Genomic DNA, 15,723 nt, shown 5'->3' with positions numbered 1-15,723 from the left:
GGTTCACTAATCAATAGATTTTTTTACTTTTCATTGGACTTGTACCTTGACCGGTTAGATCAATTCAAAAAATATTGATGAAACCCAATGTTATTAGAACTCAATTGAATTGAGAACTTGTCAATATATCAGTCCAAACCAGGGGAATAAATGAATCTCTAAATATAAGATTAAATCGAAAATCAATGGTATGTCGAGATTCGATACCTATTTGACTTTTATAACATTGACTAAACGTTGGTGGGTAACCAAGTGAGCCCACTAAGCCTACTCACGCCAAGATCCCAAAGGAAAAACGGTGAAGTGCGGGAGGGGAAAAGTTAAGAAACAGAGGGCAGAACCAAAACAAAGAAGAGAAAGAGAAGAGAAAAGAAAAGAAAAGAAAAGGAAAGTCCCTATTCACTTTCTCTTTCTCCTTCTCCTTCTGCTAATATACTACTACTACTACACCTTTCTCGTCCCTGCAATTTTAATCCCCCACCCCACAAAATTCTTTCGCCATTTCACACACTTCCTCTCTGTAATTTCACCTTTCACTTCTAATTCAATCCAATGCCTGCTTCTTCTTCAGGCAATCTCTCGTCCCTCTTTTTTCTTTTAATTATTTTCTCATTTTCCGTATCCAATGATAATAAAATTTAAGTTACCCTAATTACGTTTTTCATTTTTCCTAGAATTAATTTTTTTAATTTTTTTTTTGGGATAGATGGTCGAGGTAGATGGAAGCGGCGGAAGCGAGAGCGAAGATTGAAGCACCAGCTGGAAGAAAAGGATGTGGTTCCGGAGGAAGACGATGAAGAAGAGAACAACGATGACCTTGACAACTCCGGGGACGATGCCGCCGGTGTCGCCACGGATCCATCCTTACCGGGCTCCAGCGAGAGTGAGGTCCTGGCCGGCGGTGGACTTCGCATCTCGGAGTTCCCTCCCGTGGTGAAGAGAACCGTGAACTGTCCTCACGGTTCCGTAATGGCGATCGTGGCATCTGAACGGGCGGGTTTGATTGGGGATAGTAAGGTGCATCAGCAGGTTGAGCTGGCGGTTTTGGAGAATGTTTCGCACGGGCAGATACAGTCGGTTTCTACGGAAGCTCCCGTTGTTGATCCGGAGAAGTATGTGATCACCCCTCCTCCTATAATGGAGGGTCGTGGTGTTGTTAAGAGGTTTGGGAGTACGGTTCATGTCCTGCCAATGCATTCAGGTTCGGTTCCGCTGTCTCTTTAATATCTTCATGCTTTAAACTTTTGCCTGGTTTCAATTTTGAGTCTGACTTTGGCTAGCCGAAAGAATAATCTGGAAACAAGTTTAGGGGGTTTAATTTCAACAAATTTCCTATAAATCAAGGGTATAAATAGATGGAGCTTATTTATATTAATTGACTGTAAGTGGTATTAAGATGTAGGATTGAAGAGTTTCAAAGGTTTGACTTTCGTCTGTTTCTCGTAGTGAACGCAAGCTGCTAATATTTGGTGAATGTTCTTTCTTTGTACCTTTCAAAAAAAAAAAGTTCTTTCTTTATCAGCTTGAATTTAAGATGCACTGTTGGAAAAGTCTTTTGAGAAAGTATATAATTTAAGTTCCTTTTTGTATTTGACTGGGGAACTTTATAATCGTTTTTTTTATGTGAGTTGATTAGTATCTAGACTAGACCTTCTTTTGATTGGACTCTAAGAAATGTCTTGAATCTTGATCTAGCTCAGACAGGAGATGTAATCTAAATTAAAACAAAAGTTAAGCAATTTAAACTTGGGTTGGTTTTATTTACATGATATGTGTGTCGTGTCATGTCATGTCATGTCATGTCTAGCATTAGTAGAAGAAATATGCATTATAAACTCCAAGCTTATGTTGCACCCTCTCTCTTTGTGAACTAAAATCTTCTTATTCGTGTATTAATAATTGGTTGTGTTTGTGGGTTTCCTTGCAAGCAGAGTGGTTTTCACCAGCCACAGTGCATCGTCTAGAAAGACAAGTTGTGCCACTTTTCTTCTCTGGGAAGTCACCTGAACACACGCCAGAAAGATATATTGAATGTAGAAACCAAATAGTTGTCAAATACATGGATAATCCTGGGAAGAGAATTACAGTTTCTGATTGTCAGGGGTTGGTAAATGGTATCAATAATGAGGATTTAACTCGGATTTTTCGGTTTCTTGATCACTGGGGAATCATCAATTATTGTGCAGCTGCACCAAGTCATGAGCCATGGAAAGTTGGATCCTACTTAAGGGAGGAATCAAATGGTGAGGTTCATGTGCCATCAGCTGCTTTAAAGTCTATTGATAGTTTGATCAAATTTGAAAAGCCGAAATGTAGGCTTAAGGCAGCAGATGTTTATTCCCCATTGTCATGTCATGATAACGATGTCTCTGACTTGGACAACAGAATACGAGAGCGCTTATCTGAAAACTATTGTAGTTCTTGTTCTCAGCCTATTCCCACCTCATATTATCAGTCACAAAAGGAGGTATGTGACTTTATGGCCATCTTAATATTTATATTTTTCATGGTAAGCCTTGATAGTTCTTTCTGATGTTCATCTGACCAATTCCTTGCTCCATATGTACAAATTTTACCTTGAAAATTTAATGAACTGCAGAAATATAATTTAATGAACTGCATACCATGTATGAAGGGATGGTTTGTGCAATATTTATTAGTAGTTTTTCCCTTTGTTTTTTGGGGAAGAATAATACCATTCTTGAAATTGTTAGAGAAAATCCATTTCGCTTAGGATTTTGGCAGCTTTCGCTATATCAGCAGAGTCACTCCTAGGTCATGCCACCTTTGAGTTTGGAGCTCAAACACTTTTATCTGGTCATTCATCTGGCAGTTCCATAATGTTAGGAACACTAGGACCTGGTGTACTTTTCCAAAATGTTTGTCATATATGATATTTATTACCGTTTCTTTCATCTATACAAAATGGAAGTCCCTGGAAGTCCATGTTAGGTAATTTCTATTTGGTTTTGGTGGTCAAGAAATGAACTACTATAGATTTCTATCTTTACTTGTAGACAATGAAGTTTCTTGCTAGAAGTAAGCACTTGTTTATGGTAACTAATTCTTGTTCACCATAGGATGTGGTTTACAAAGATGAGTTTTAGTGTTTGGTTTGACTTGATTTGACTTGTTCACCATAGGATGTGGTTTACAAAGATGAGTTTTAGTGTTTGGTTTGACTTGATTTGATTTGGTTTCTGATCATATATACTCTTTCAGTGAGTAGCTTAGGTTACTTCTCGGTATATTTTTGGATTTAATAATTTATGGTGGCTACAAGGCATAAAAAAGTAAGCCAGACAAATCATACAAATTAGTTAGAATGGTTACTTGCTTAAAAGTATTCTGAGAATTGAATCATGAGGTGAACATTGGTCTGGTGTCAGAGTGAAAGGACTAAACTTTGATAAGTGCATCATAGTGGAGCTAAGTTTAAAGTGCTGTTGCTTAATCTGAAATGTTAAGGTTCACATGAAGCACTTTGGGATTTCATAAACTGTCTTTTAAGATGTTGATTTTCTGAAATCTTTATGTTAATAATGCTCATTTGTTGCTATTTGACAGGTTGATACGCTACTTTGTTCTGATTGCTTCCATGATGGGAGATTTTTTTCTGGTCATTCAAGCATAGATTTTGTTAGGGTAGAGTCAACAAAAGATTATGGTGACCTAGATGGAGAAAGTTGGAGTGATCAGGAAACGCTAATGCTGCTTGAGGCATTGGAAATTTACACTGACAACTGGAATGAAATAGCTGAGCATGTTGGTACCAAGTCAAAAGCACAATGCATACTTCATTTTTTACGTCTACCCATGGAGGAGGGTCTATTGGAAGATATGGAAGTCCCAAGCATGCCCAAATCAATGATCGTTTCAAATGGAGATCGCTGTGGAAGATTGCACTCAAATATGAATGGGAGTCTACCAGGTTTGTTATTTAGTTAGTGTCTTTAGTACTTATCCTCTATGGAAATGAAAATATTAAGTCCTTATTTTTACCCCTAAATTTTGCATGCTTTTTAGGGCCCAACCTTCAAGATGCAGATTCCGAAAGCAGGCTTCCTTTTGCGAATTCTGGAAATCCAGTAATGGCTATGGTATGCTGCTAGCTTATTCTGGCACCAAATTACTCTTTCAGTCTTATTCTTAACTTTGGGATTGTTATTTTATGAAAATATTACTGTGGAGACTGAGCATAGAATCAATTATTGTTTTTTTTTCTCTAGTAATGGCCTCAATTAAACTATATTAATTAATGACACTTCATCTATTCTGCTGGTATCCTGGATAACCATCTTTTGGCACAAGAGAAAAAGGGAAGATGCAAAAGCTGCTAATATTGGAATTATCTTTTTGGTCAGCCAAATAAGAATCATGATTAGTATTAGGACAGCTTTTGGTGTCGTAACAAAGTTGCGTTGAAAGCTTATTTCCTTACTGCAACAGGTAGATGGGATGAGAAAAACTGTAAACAGATTAAAAAGAATGAAAGAAGCTGACGAGGGTTGAATTGCTTAACAAATATCCCAATTAGGCATTTCTTATTTTGGAGAATCTCATTTCATCATTAATAATTTCCATGCAAGAGAATTTTTGCCCCAAGAGATGGTGATGAAATTTTAAACAATGATGGATCTAATTGTGTTGGTAGCTTTTTCTTGCATGGCTCTAACTAGTGGAAATATTCTAGGTTGCTTTTCTAGCCTCTGCTGTTGGACCCAGAGTTGCTGCAGCTTGTGCCCATGCATCATTGGCAGCTTTGTCTGAAGGTGAGAACTCAGCAATAAATGGATCTATTGATCAAAACGAGGCGGAGGTTCATCCACTACCTCCAGAAAAAACTAAAGCTGCTGCCAAAGCTGGTCTTGCTGCAGCAGCTATGAAGGCGAAACTCTTTGCAGATCATGAGGAACGAGAAATTCAAAGACTGTCAGCTAATATCATAAACCATCAGGTTTTCTTTTGTCTTTTTCACATGCATCTTCTTTCCCCATATATTCCTGGAAATATGCTGAACAATTGTTACTGAAAAATGATTTGACCATCTTTTAAAAACTCGAAACCAGGTCAAATGAGGACTTATTATGTAATTGCATGATGTTATTCAGAGAAAAACTGGAACAAAGGAAAACCCAAATTGGCATGCCTCTTTCTCTGAAACTATGAACTTATATATGCCTTAAATTGAAAGATTCTTTGAGAAGCTCGACATCTGTATTCTGCTGCTTGGCCAGCAAACCTGTCTTTGGCTTCTGCTTCTTAGTTGAAATTTACTTTTGCTCTTGGTTCGCATATCTGTTACACCCGTGTATATACTAGGTTTCTGTGGTGGGAGATTTGATAGATTTGGTGTTATATATCGAAGCTCTATATTGGGATGCCAGTGTCTCTTTAGCTTCCCCAACAAGTACCTTTTATAATTAATATAAGATTATGTGATTGTGATGGATGTTGGAAAATGCACCTACTAGATATTTGGAGCTTCCACCGAAAATTGATACCCCTAGGACATCCTAAACATTCTATTTTTTTCATACCTTAGATTTGTATTGTAGATGAACTTATTTTCAAGCTGCTTTGCAGTTGAAGAGAATGGAGCTGAAGCTGAAGCAGTTTGCAGAAGTAGAAACCTTACTCATGAAAGAATGTGACCAAGTGGAGAAAACAAGGCAAAGGTTTGCTGCAGAGAGGGCCCGCATTGTATCAACTAGATTCAGTCCTGTTGGTGTCACATCACAAATGAGTCTTCCTGGTGTTGCTTCTTTCATGGCAAACAATAACATCAGCAACAACAGGCAACAGGTAATGTCAACCTCGCCTTCACAGCCACAACCAAGTGTTTCTGGATATGGCGGCAACCAGCCAGTAAATCCCCATGTGCCATTCATGCAACGTCAACCAATGTTTCCAATGGGCCCAAGGTTGCCCCTTACAGCCATGCAGGCATCCACTTCGGGATCTCCAAATGTCATGTTCAACTCCCCGGGGAATACACAACCCACTATTAACCATCCATTAATGAGGTCAGCATCCGGGACTAGCTCTGGTTAAGGTTGAAATGGAAGATGGGAGTGTAAATTTGGATTTTTAGGGTTGATTTCCATTGGCATTGTTGCTGGGTTTCCGCACTTAGAAGAGAACAGGTAGCATGGGTAAACGGTGGAAGCCTCATGCAGCTTCTTGTATGCATAGAAGTTACCTGAACTAATGTTTAGGGCTTGTGTAACATCATATGAGTTAAGGTAGCATTCGGATTTTAATTATGAATTTCTTGAGATTAATTACCGCAAATTCTGCCACAGTCATCCTTAACATGCTTTGATAGCCCAGCTAAGATCGTAACTAAAAGACCTTAATAAAAAGAAAGCATACACATGCATAATTACTGACATTTAAATGAAAGGAGTTCAGGGTTTTACAGTTTTTAATTATCTGGGTAAAAGATTATTTATTTACAAATGTTTGGATAAAATTTTCATCTATGGTTTGGGTTTATACAAGTATAATAACCCAACCCAGCCATTTAAGACCAGTGAAATTTAAAATAGGAGTGGAATAGAATGTCCTTTCCAGATTCCACAAACTAATTACATGAGGAAGGGGCATACATATGTTCATTATTTCCTTCGCTACTATCTAGTCCAAGAAAAAGAAAACAAAGATTAGGTACACCATACAGATTTACAATACTCCAAAGCACATAATTACACCATACAAATTTAAAATACACCGCAAAGAGGCTTGGCTAACCCCCATGGTCCGACCAACTTGGTTCCACGCCCTGGCATTTCATTCAGCCAATGACAATCCTCAAATGCACATTCGCCCTTCCTCGGCCATTCCACGTCAACTGGATTGATGTACAATGGGGCCCACGTAGGGGTCCCATCTTCATAAGAATTGTGGGTCAGTCTCTTCAAATCAGAACCGTCCAATTTCATTGTGAATATCTCACCATATGGTTGGTAGTGATGTGGGTTTGAGATTGGCTCTGCTGATATTCCACCGTAATCCGTAGTGAATACCAATAACTTCCCATCCGGACGAAATGACGGGTGGTTGACCCGTCCGGATGAACCGCTCCTAAGCAACCTTCTTAACCCGGTACCGTTCGGGTGAATCATATATAACTCGAAACTACCTGACCCTGGATTATGTCGATCCGAAGAAAATGCAATCAAATCACCATCTGGTGACCAATTACACATTGTGTCCGTCCACGGACCATCTGTTAGTCTTTCAATCCAACTCGTCTCCCCTTCGATTGCATCCATTATATATAAGTTCTTGTGACCCGACCGTCCCGACCTGAATACAATCCGTTTCCCGTCGGGTGATGGCGAGGGAAATGCATTGTTCTTACCATCTATGGTCAACCTTTTATAATTTGATTGCTCAACATCATCAACGTTGATGGATACAATATCAACTTCAGTACTCACACTTGAAAACTCCGGTCCAGCACTTGTGTATACAATTCCCTTTCGTACCGGGTCCCAAGCGCTTCCAAAAGCATTCAAGTGGAAAACCTGGCGCAGGTTCGAACCGTCCCGGTTCACTACATAAACACCGGGGAAATCCACGTAGGCTATTCGGTCACCCGCGGGTGAGAAAGAAGGGAATGAACCGTACATTCTGAAAAGAGAGAGATTCCGCACTGGGCTTTTAACATTTTCAAGCAATAATTGAGTAGCTTTTGCTCCATTACTTTCTCCCCTACACTTATGGTACCCAACTCGGGCTGAGTCGGGTGATATGAACGGGTTTAAGTGATGGGTTGTAGGAGAAACATGCCGAGTTAGCTCAATAAACTCGTTTTTAACAGTGTCAAACAGTTCTATGTGGCGAAAACTTGAATTGGGTCTTCTTGTAGCTACTGCTATGAACTTATGGTTACCTGGGGATGTAGCTGGGGTGAAAGCGTGGAGACCCGGTGGTGTGACTCGCTGAATCGTCACCGACTCGGTAGAAACGGGTTTGTTTTTAGGGAAAGTTGCTTTGTAAACGCTTATCCACTGGTCTTCACTTCTCCTATGGAAGTACAGAGTTGAGTCATCAACCCAACACGGCCACCCACCGTGTTCAACAACCTTGACTCGGTGAGTCCCATCACGAGTCAAGAAAACATAAATATCAGTACTCAGTTCTTCCACTTCCCCACCCCACCCTTCTTTCCCATACGAAGCCACAGCTGTCCAAACCCCAGATGGAGACACAGCGGGGCTAAAGTCGGCGATTCCGGAAGGAGTGAGTCGTCGAGTCAACCCGGTTCCTAAATGAGTCGAGTACACAGCAGCCCAACTCGTCCTGGGTTCACCTGGGTCCTCATGAGTTGACACGTAAATCAAATTCTCTCCACTCAAACTCGGCCTATCTTTCATTGAAACCCTATTCTTGCTTTCTTCTAAACCCAACAACGGAGCCTGAAGTCGGACGGGAACTTCAAGTGCCGATCTCGATCTAGTACTTCCCGGCGCACTGTAATAAAGCGCGTCGTAGTAAATATTCGGCATCCCATTGCGTTCCGTCACGTAGACGAGCTGGAGGGGCGGCGGAGCTTGTGGACCTGGGGTTCGAATTAGGCTTCGGTTATGTAGCAGAGAGAGAACAGAGGACGGTGAGGTCGAAGGGAACTGGCCGTTGAAGTTGACAGATTCGCCGTCGGTAACCCGAAGTTCATTGGAAGGACTTGGTGGGTCGGAAGTTGGAAGAGTATAGATGTCCCAAGCATAATTTGATCGGCCAAGTGTAGTAAAAACGATGGTTCCGCCGTTGCTCGGATCTTCATACTCCGACGCCGCCGTGCATAGTAAAGCGAAGAAATGGAGAAGAAAAAAGATGCAAAGCGATTGGGGTTTCATGGCTTAGCTTTACTCAGACACTGCACTGGCTTTTTTGAGTGGGAAGCTGTAGGTATTTATTGGATGAGATGTTTAATTTTAGGTTTAATTCTGCTTATACTCTTTTGTATTTTCAAAATTTTAAAATTTAGTCTCTTTATTTTTTTATTTTTTTGCCAGAACTCTTTATTTTCAGTTTGGATAAACTATAAGAATATCACTTATATATGGTTTAAATTATGTTTTGGCCACTAAAATTTAATTTTTTTACATTATGGTCACTAGTTAGCATTATCAATTTATAACATTTTAGTTATCCAATGCTAAAAATTTCAGAAGTTCCTTTTTCTTCAAAATTTCAGAAGTTTAAAGAGTAGGAGGATGGAAAGTAAAATTAGACCTTAACTTTAATGTTTGATTTTTTTTCATTAGTTTTCTTTCTATGTGGTAAGGGATGACGTTGTTTGAAAAATTTGTGGATCCCACATTCTAATATATCCACGCGAGGTAGTAGAAGAGTCGTTAGATCAGATATGTGGTTATGATGTGTTGATTTTGATTTTGGGGTCTTCTGTCAATGGGGCGGATGTTGTCAATTTTTATCCACAAGAGTCGAGAAGATGCTATTGATGTTTAAAACTAGTTTTTTTTTTTTTTTGGAACGTGGATTACTGTGATTTGTTAATTGTTATTAATTTCAAATAATTGGAGAAGTTGATTTTTTTTTTTTTAAACACTGCGAATACAGATACAGAATAGGGGATATATAGGGTTCGATTTTTCAATGTTTGTATCTATCACTTCAATGATAATTTTTTCACTTTTATAATTAAAATACATTCTCATCAATAATGTTCATCTCTTGAACAGATTAAGTGTTTTCTCAATCAACACAATCTCTTAATTAAATAGAGATTTCAAGATTTACTGACATAATAAAGATTTAAATCAGTCCCACTTAAACAATACCTAAACTAATTGAACACAATATATATAATAATAACAAATAAGGTAAATAAGGATTTTTGGCAATTGAATACAATATAATAATAACAAATAAAGTAAATAAAGATGGTTGGCAACTAAGTCTTCAACATTCCAATCCGATCTAACTTTCTTGATTCAAGGGATTAGATAGTATGATGTGGTTCAATTCTTCAAACTTGTTTCTCAAAGTGATGTGATTTTCATTGATTAGTTAGATACAATCTACAATATCAACACAACCCAAAAATCCAGTTCAATAAATTGCCAATCACCTAAATATGAAAATGGGCACTTCCTCGAGTACATATGTTATTCTGTATTTTCCTACAAATTATTTATTGTAATATATAATTTCAAAAGTTAACTTTTTCATTTTTTAAGGGGATTATTATGACATGATTGTCGAGTTTAGGATAATATTAAATCATCATAGGAGTGTGCACTTTGTATGCTAAAAGCAAAAGAACTTCAAAATACAATCAACAAAATCTCAACTCTTATAGGTGTTTGATCTACTGTAATTCAGTGTAGCAGATTAAACTATTTTTCGCACTTTAGAAGCTTTAATGCAAGTTGTTAAGTTTTAGTTAAAGTTTTTGTAATATTATTTAAACTCAATAAAGTGTGTAATTTGAGTCTTTTATTGACCTTAAAGGCCAAATGAGGCCTAAAGGTGAGCTAATATACTTTGTGAGTGTGTAGGAGACCATTAGTGTAACACCCCTATCCCATATCCGTCGCTAAGATAGGGTTACAAAGCATTACCAGAATTTACAGGTCAAATACAAACATTTCATATCATTTAACATGCCTGTCAGAATCAATTAGAAACAAGTCGAGACTAAACCGGGTACTCAGAAGATTTTTCAAAAAATATCAATTTTTTTCCAAGATGCAAGGAATACACGCCCGTGTGATCTGGCCGTGTGTCTCACTCGGTCAAGAGACATGTAACAGCCTGTTTTTAGTGAAATCGGAATAGTGATTTCAGGACCACAAATCTGAGTCCGAAAGAAAAGTTACTTTAATATTATTTTATGGTCTGCATTATGATAAAGATATCGTATGAAAATTTCGTTAAGAAAATTTTACCGATTTCGTGTCTAATTAGATGGAAATGACCAAATTGCATAACATGCAAAAGTTGTATTCTAGTAGCTAAAGAGATCAAATAGCTATGGAATTCAAATTTTGAGGTCCTTATATGGCAAATAGACTATTAAGAGGAGTTAGTAGGTAAGTATGATGATTCATCCATGGAAAATTAAATAAAGAAAAAGACTAAATTGGAAATATAAATAATTAAGATGATAAAAATCTAATATCATCTTATTTCATTATCTTTCCCAAATTAAAAAGATGGAAACCTTAGCCATGGAGAATTGAATAAAGAGAAACTTATTTGGCCTAATTAGATCCGAATAGACCAAATATGGAATTAGATCGAGGAAAAGAAAAAGTATCGAATTAGTAAATTACAATTCACAAACACTTGTCAAGGTAAGTTAGTGTAACTAAATTGTATAATTATATGTTTGAATTGAATATTATGTATGTGTTGTGTAATTGACACGTATGAGATTCAATCACATGTCTGAAAATGTCTAATAAATAATAAGTATCGGTTAGATAAATAAGATTCGATGGATACAGGGTTCCTGAATTGGCTGCGGTCTTGCTTATGTTGTGGACACACTATAGCTCAAAAGAGCTTCTCGTTATTGGCCCTCTCAAACTTCCCGTTATATGGTTCTTGCGAGCTTCCCGTTAATAGCTCTTTAAAGTATCCCGATCGGTCATGATCCTGCATGTGTTGTGGGTACACTGCATCTCTTATGAGCGTCCCGTTATATGGCTCTTCGTGAACTTCCCGATTAAAGGCTCTTTGTGAGCTTCCTGATTAATGGCTTTCCAAAACTTCCCGATATGGCTCGCTTGAACTTCCCGATATATGGCTATCCAGAACTTCCCGATTAATGGCTCTTTGGAGCTACCCGTTATTAGCTCATATGAGCTTCCTGATTATGGCTCTTATGAGCTTCCCGTTATACAGCTCGGATAAGCTTCCCATTATACAGCTCACATGAGCTTCTCGTTATATGGCTCGAGAAAGAGCTTCCCAATTATGTACTTTAATAAGCATTTCCGTATATAAATTAACGGATGATACATGAATTGACGAATTACAGTCTTGTACACTTCGTGTGTACTACTCGTGTATCCATCGAATAATGAATGACTCAACGAGCAAAGTTCTGACATGGAATAATATAAATCTAAGATGAATTGTTACAAGTACATATATTTGAAATGTAAGGATATGATTTGTATATGTTTCATAAATACTTGATGTGGAAAGTATAAGTATATGAAAATTGATTATTGATCAGCTTATATAAGTTTCTTGATATTTATATGAATTACATAACTAACATGTTTGATGAGGATATGTGCTTAGGCAATTGACTAAATTGCTTTGGATTTATTTTATATGCTTACCCTAAATGTAAATAAATGGTAAGTTAATTTCCCGTTATACAAACTTACTAAACTTTAAAGCTTACTTTGTTTTATTTCCTCTATTTTTTAGTAACCCGGAAGCTCGTTAAGGTTGAAAGTTCGTCGGAGCCACATCACATTATCATTCGCCCCTTTTCAGTATATATATTAAATCAACTTTGGTATAATAGCATGTATAGGTTAATTTAACCATTGATGGCATGTAAATGTTTTGTTGTGATTAGCCATTTGAATGGCTTATGTTTGATACATTTTGATATATATAAGTATATGGCCTTATCATGGTTGATATGTGTTTTGGTATAATTGATTGATGGTTAACTAATAGGCAAATTGTAACATGGCTTGAGTTGGTATAGTTGGTATAAGTATGAATATATATATATGTAAGTGATCAAATTGTTAAGCATGGATACTTAATTATATAAGATGATAACATATGCATAAGACTTGGTTATGGCTTGATTCAAATGTTTTATATTGGATTGGGAATGTATTTAAGAGTTAATATAGGTGGAAGACAAATTTGAGTGAGAAATAAGGCTTGGAAATGGCCTTATTTTGTCCACACGGGCAAAAACACGAGCTTGTGTCTTAGCCATGTGTCAAGCACATGGGCGTGTGTTTTGGCCATGTGTCCCTTGCATCTTTGAAGTTTTAAAATAGAATACTCAGAATTGATCACACTGCCAGGCACACAAGCCTGTGGCTTGACCGTCTGACCCCTGCACCTACACACGGCTTATCACACGGGCGTGTAACTTGGCTATGTGACCCAAGTCAAAGAGTTACACGGGTACAGACGTGGGCTGGGATTTGGCCGTGTGTGTAACACGCCCAACCTATATCCGTCGTCGAAACAAGGTTACAGAGTATTACAGGAGTTTACATAACAAATACAATTAATTCAAGTCATTTACTATTCATATCAAAAACCAATCATATTTAATCATATTGTCCCTTAAATAGACCCTCGAGACCCAATTTAAAATTTTAAAACAAGTCAGAACTAAATCAATAACTCAGAGAATTTTTCATAAAATTGAATTTTTTCTTAAATACAGGGGTCACACACCCGTGTGGGTAGGCCATGTGGCTTACATGGCCAAATGACACGCCCGTGTCCTAAGCCATTAAGGTATAAAAGCCAATTAAAAAGTTTTCATCTTCGATTATTCTTCTCCTCTCCACCGCCTATGCATGAAGAAAGTCGTAGAAACCATTTTGAAGCTTCAATGCAATTGCCCTTTACATGGTAAGGAATTTAAAGCCCGTTTTTCATAAATATTATATTTTTGAGATTGTAGAAGCTCGATTTAGCTAATTCAAACATTATTTTTCAAAGATGTTAAAGTTTTTAGAAATTGCCATTGATGAATGGTTGAAGCTTTTAGTGTTAATTTGTCAGATTGTAAGCTTAAAAGTGAAAAATGACTAGTTTGTAAAGTTGGATTGCTAGTTTTTGAACATAATGGCTAAACTGTATAAATTTCTAAATTAATGTTAAATTTATATAATTATGGATAATATAGAGTTATAGAAGGTTGGAATTGAGATCGGTTTTGAAATTGAAGCTCAAATTTGAAAGTTATGGCAAATTCAGTTAAGGATTAAATTAAATAAAATGAAAAATTTTAGGGACATTCAAAAAATGAAATTGAATTGATACATGCACATAATAGGATGATAAATTATTTGTGAAATTGATAAATTGATTGGAATAATTGTATAGATCGAAAATTGGACTAAATCGAAAAAAATTAGGGAAAGGACAAAATTGTTGAATAGCCCTTAAAGTTTCAACTTGTTTACTGATTTGACCAAGTAAGTTCATATGGTATGGTTATATGTATTTTTAATATATTCTTGAATTATGAAATTATTTTTGTGTGATTGTAATGTGAATTGTTTACAATTTGGTACAAAAAGGTGTGATATAGACTAAATCGTAAAGAAATGATAAATTTATTAATAAATTGAATATGATGAATTGAAATTTTATATCTTTAATGAATTGATATTTGATTATGACAGATTGAATAGTATTTGTATGAATTTGATTAACTATCGAAATAGAGGATTAAATTGAATAATTTGTAAAATAAGTATGACCTTGTAATTGAATTTGATTTGAATAGAATTTGATATTATATCATTACTAAAATATTATTCGTAGCTAAAAATGATACAGGATCATCGAAAGGGAAAAGAAATACGAGAGTCGATGACAGGTGACATGAGCTTTCGGTTTGTATTTCTATGACCCGAAACTAATTTTAGTTAAAGCTTATTCATGATATATTGTATTATATAAAATTAAGGTAAGATATTAATAGATATTGAGTTGAAAATGCTAAGGGTGGAAGTGAATATCCAGGCAGGGAATGAATTGAATAGTATAGAAAGTTGTATGAATTGATTAATACATGAAATTGAATATGAATAGTGATAGTATATAACAAAGCATGTGCTTGGTAAAATCCCTTGTGTTTTGCTAAGTTTGGGATGTTTGAATTAGAAGCTAAAAATGCTTATAATTATGTTTTGCAAAACTGGTAAATAGAAGTTGATATAAGCAGATTATATGTTTTAATATTGGTAGATGATATGATAGAATTATATAAATTTGGAATGGAAATGTGACATAAATGATTAGTGCCTTGTTGGTATAGGTATGTTTTGAACATGTTGAATTGCTTAGATAGGTGATTTGGTAATATGAGAAGTGAATTGGTATGAGACCACTTAGTAGTTGGTTAAGTATTACATGCATTCTTGACAAAGAATTGTAGGATAGAATGTTAAAGTTGATAGGTAGAATGCATATGGTTATTGGTGTATGTTTTATACATGTTTTATGTGATAGGATGAAATGAATTAATTAAGTAGCTTAAATAAGTATGCATAGGTAATGTGAACAATTGTGGTATGAATTGATGATAGTTTGAATGAATAATTGAGTAAATAGGTTGAAATGGTATGATTAATGCTAATTTGTGCCTTATTGAATTGGTTGTTTTTGGAATGATTATACAAATGTGAATGATACTTATATATGCATGTTTGAGTTTGATATGATATGGACATAGATTATATGAATGTTGAGAAATGTGCTTATATTGTAGTAAAAGTGTAACTGATTTCTATGTATTTGAACGATGGATAAATAAATAAATTTAATTTCACATTTCATTATTATATATTTTGTGTTTTGGATATGGATAGTATTGGCTATCCAAGTGACTGACTCCATGGGTAGAGACATAGATGTACTCACTAGAAGAATCATACATTGGACAGGATCCAAGTTCAATTAATTCTAAATCCATTTGTGAATTAATTAACTTGTGACGTTCATAGTGTGACTTACCTA

The 15,723-nt window shown here is 36.2% G+C and overlaps 2 protein-coding genes across 2 annotated transcripts; one reads left to right on the top strand and one right to left on the bottom strand.

Annotated features, from left to right (window-relative positions):
- Positions 1 to 246: 246 nt before the first annotated feature.
- LOC107951483 (SWI/SNF complex subunit SWI3C) lies at positions 247 to 6,266 on the top strand. Its single transcript, XM_016886546.2, has 7 exons — positions 247 to 571; positions 707 to 1,201; positions 1,932 to 2,467; positions 3,568 to 3,931; positions 4,027 to 4,100; positions 4,694 to 4,957; positions 5,587 to 6,266. Exons 1-7 carry the CDS (start codon positions 553 to 555, stop codon positions 6,052 to 6,054), a joined length of 2,220 nt encoding a protein of 739 aa, XP_016742035.1. The 5' UTR covers positions 247 to 552; the 3' UTR covers positions 6,055 to 6,266.
- Positions 6,267 to 6,554: 288 nt separating this feature from the next.
- Positions 6,555 to 8,864, bottom strand: LOC107951484 (uncharacterized). The gene has a single exon (XM_016886547.2). It carries the CDS (start codon positions 8,862 to 8,864, stop codon positions 6,723 to 6,725), a length of 2,142 nt encoding a protein of 713 aa, XP_016742036.1. The 3' UTR covers positions 6,555 to 6,722.
- Between the last annotated feature and the right edge of the window lie 6,859 nt (positions 8,865 to 15,723).

This window comes from Gossypium hirsutum, chromosome A02 (genome assembly GCF_007990345.1).
Source record: "Gossypium hirsutum isolate 1008001.06 chromosome A02, Gossypium_hirsutum_v2.1, whole genome shotgun sequence".
NCBI lineage: Eukaryota > Viridiplantae > Streptophyta > Magnoliopsida > Malvales > Malvaceae > Gossypium > Gossypium hirsutum.
Note: the sequence above shows the minus strand (reverse complement) of the source record. Positions and strands in the feature narration are given on the sequence as shown.

Excerpts from the sequence above, each read along its gene's own strand:
- LOC107951483 (XM_016886546.2), top strand. Across the intron at positions 3,932-4,026 it reads TATGAATGGGAGTCTACCAG|GGCCCAACCTTCAAGATGCA; the intron begins GTTTGTTATTTA and ends CATGCTTTTTAG. Across the intron at positions 4,101-4,693 it reads GAAATCCAGTAATGGCTATG|GTTGCTTTTCTAGCCTCTGC; the intron begins GTATGCTGCTAG and ends GAAATATTCTAG.
- LOC107951484 (XM_016886547.2), bottom strand. The coding sequence starts at position 8,864 with ATGAAACCCCAATCGCTTTGCATCTTTTTTCTTCTCCATTTCTTCGCT.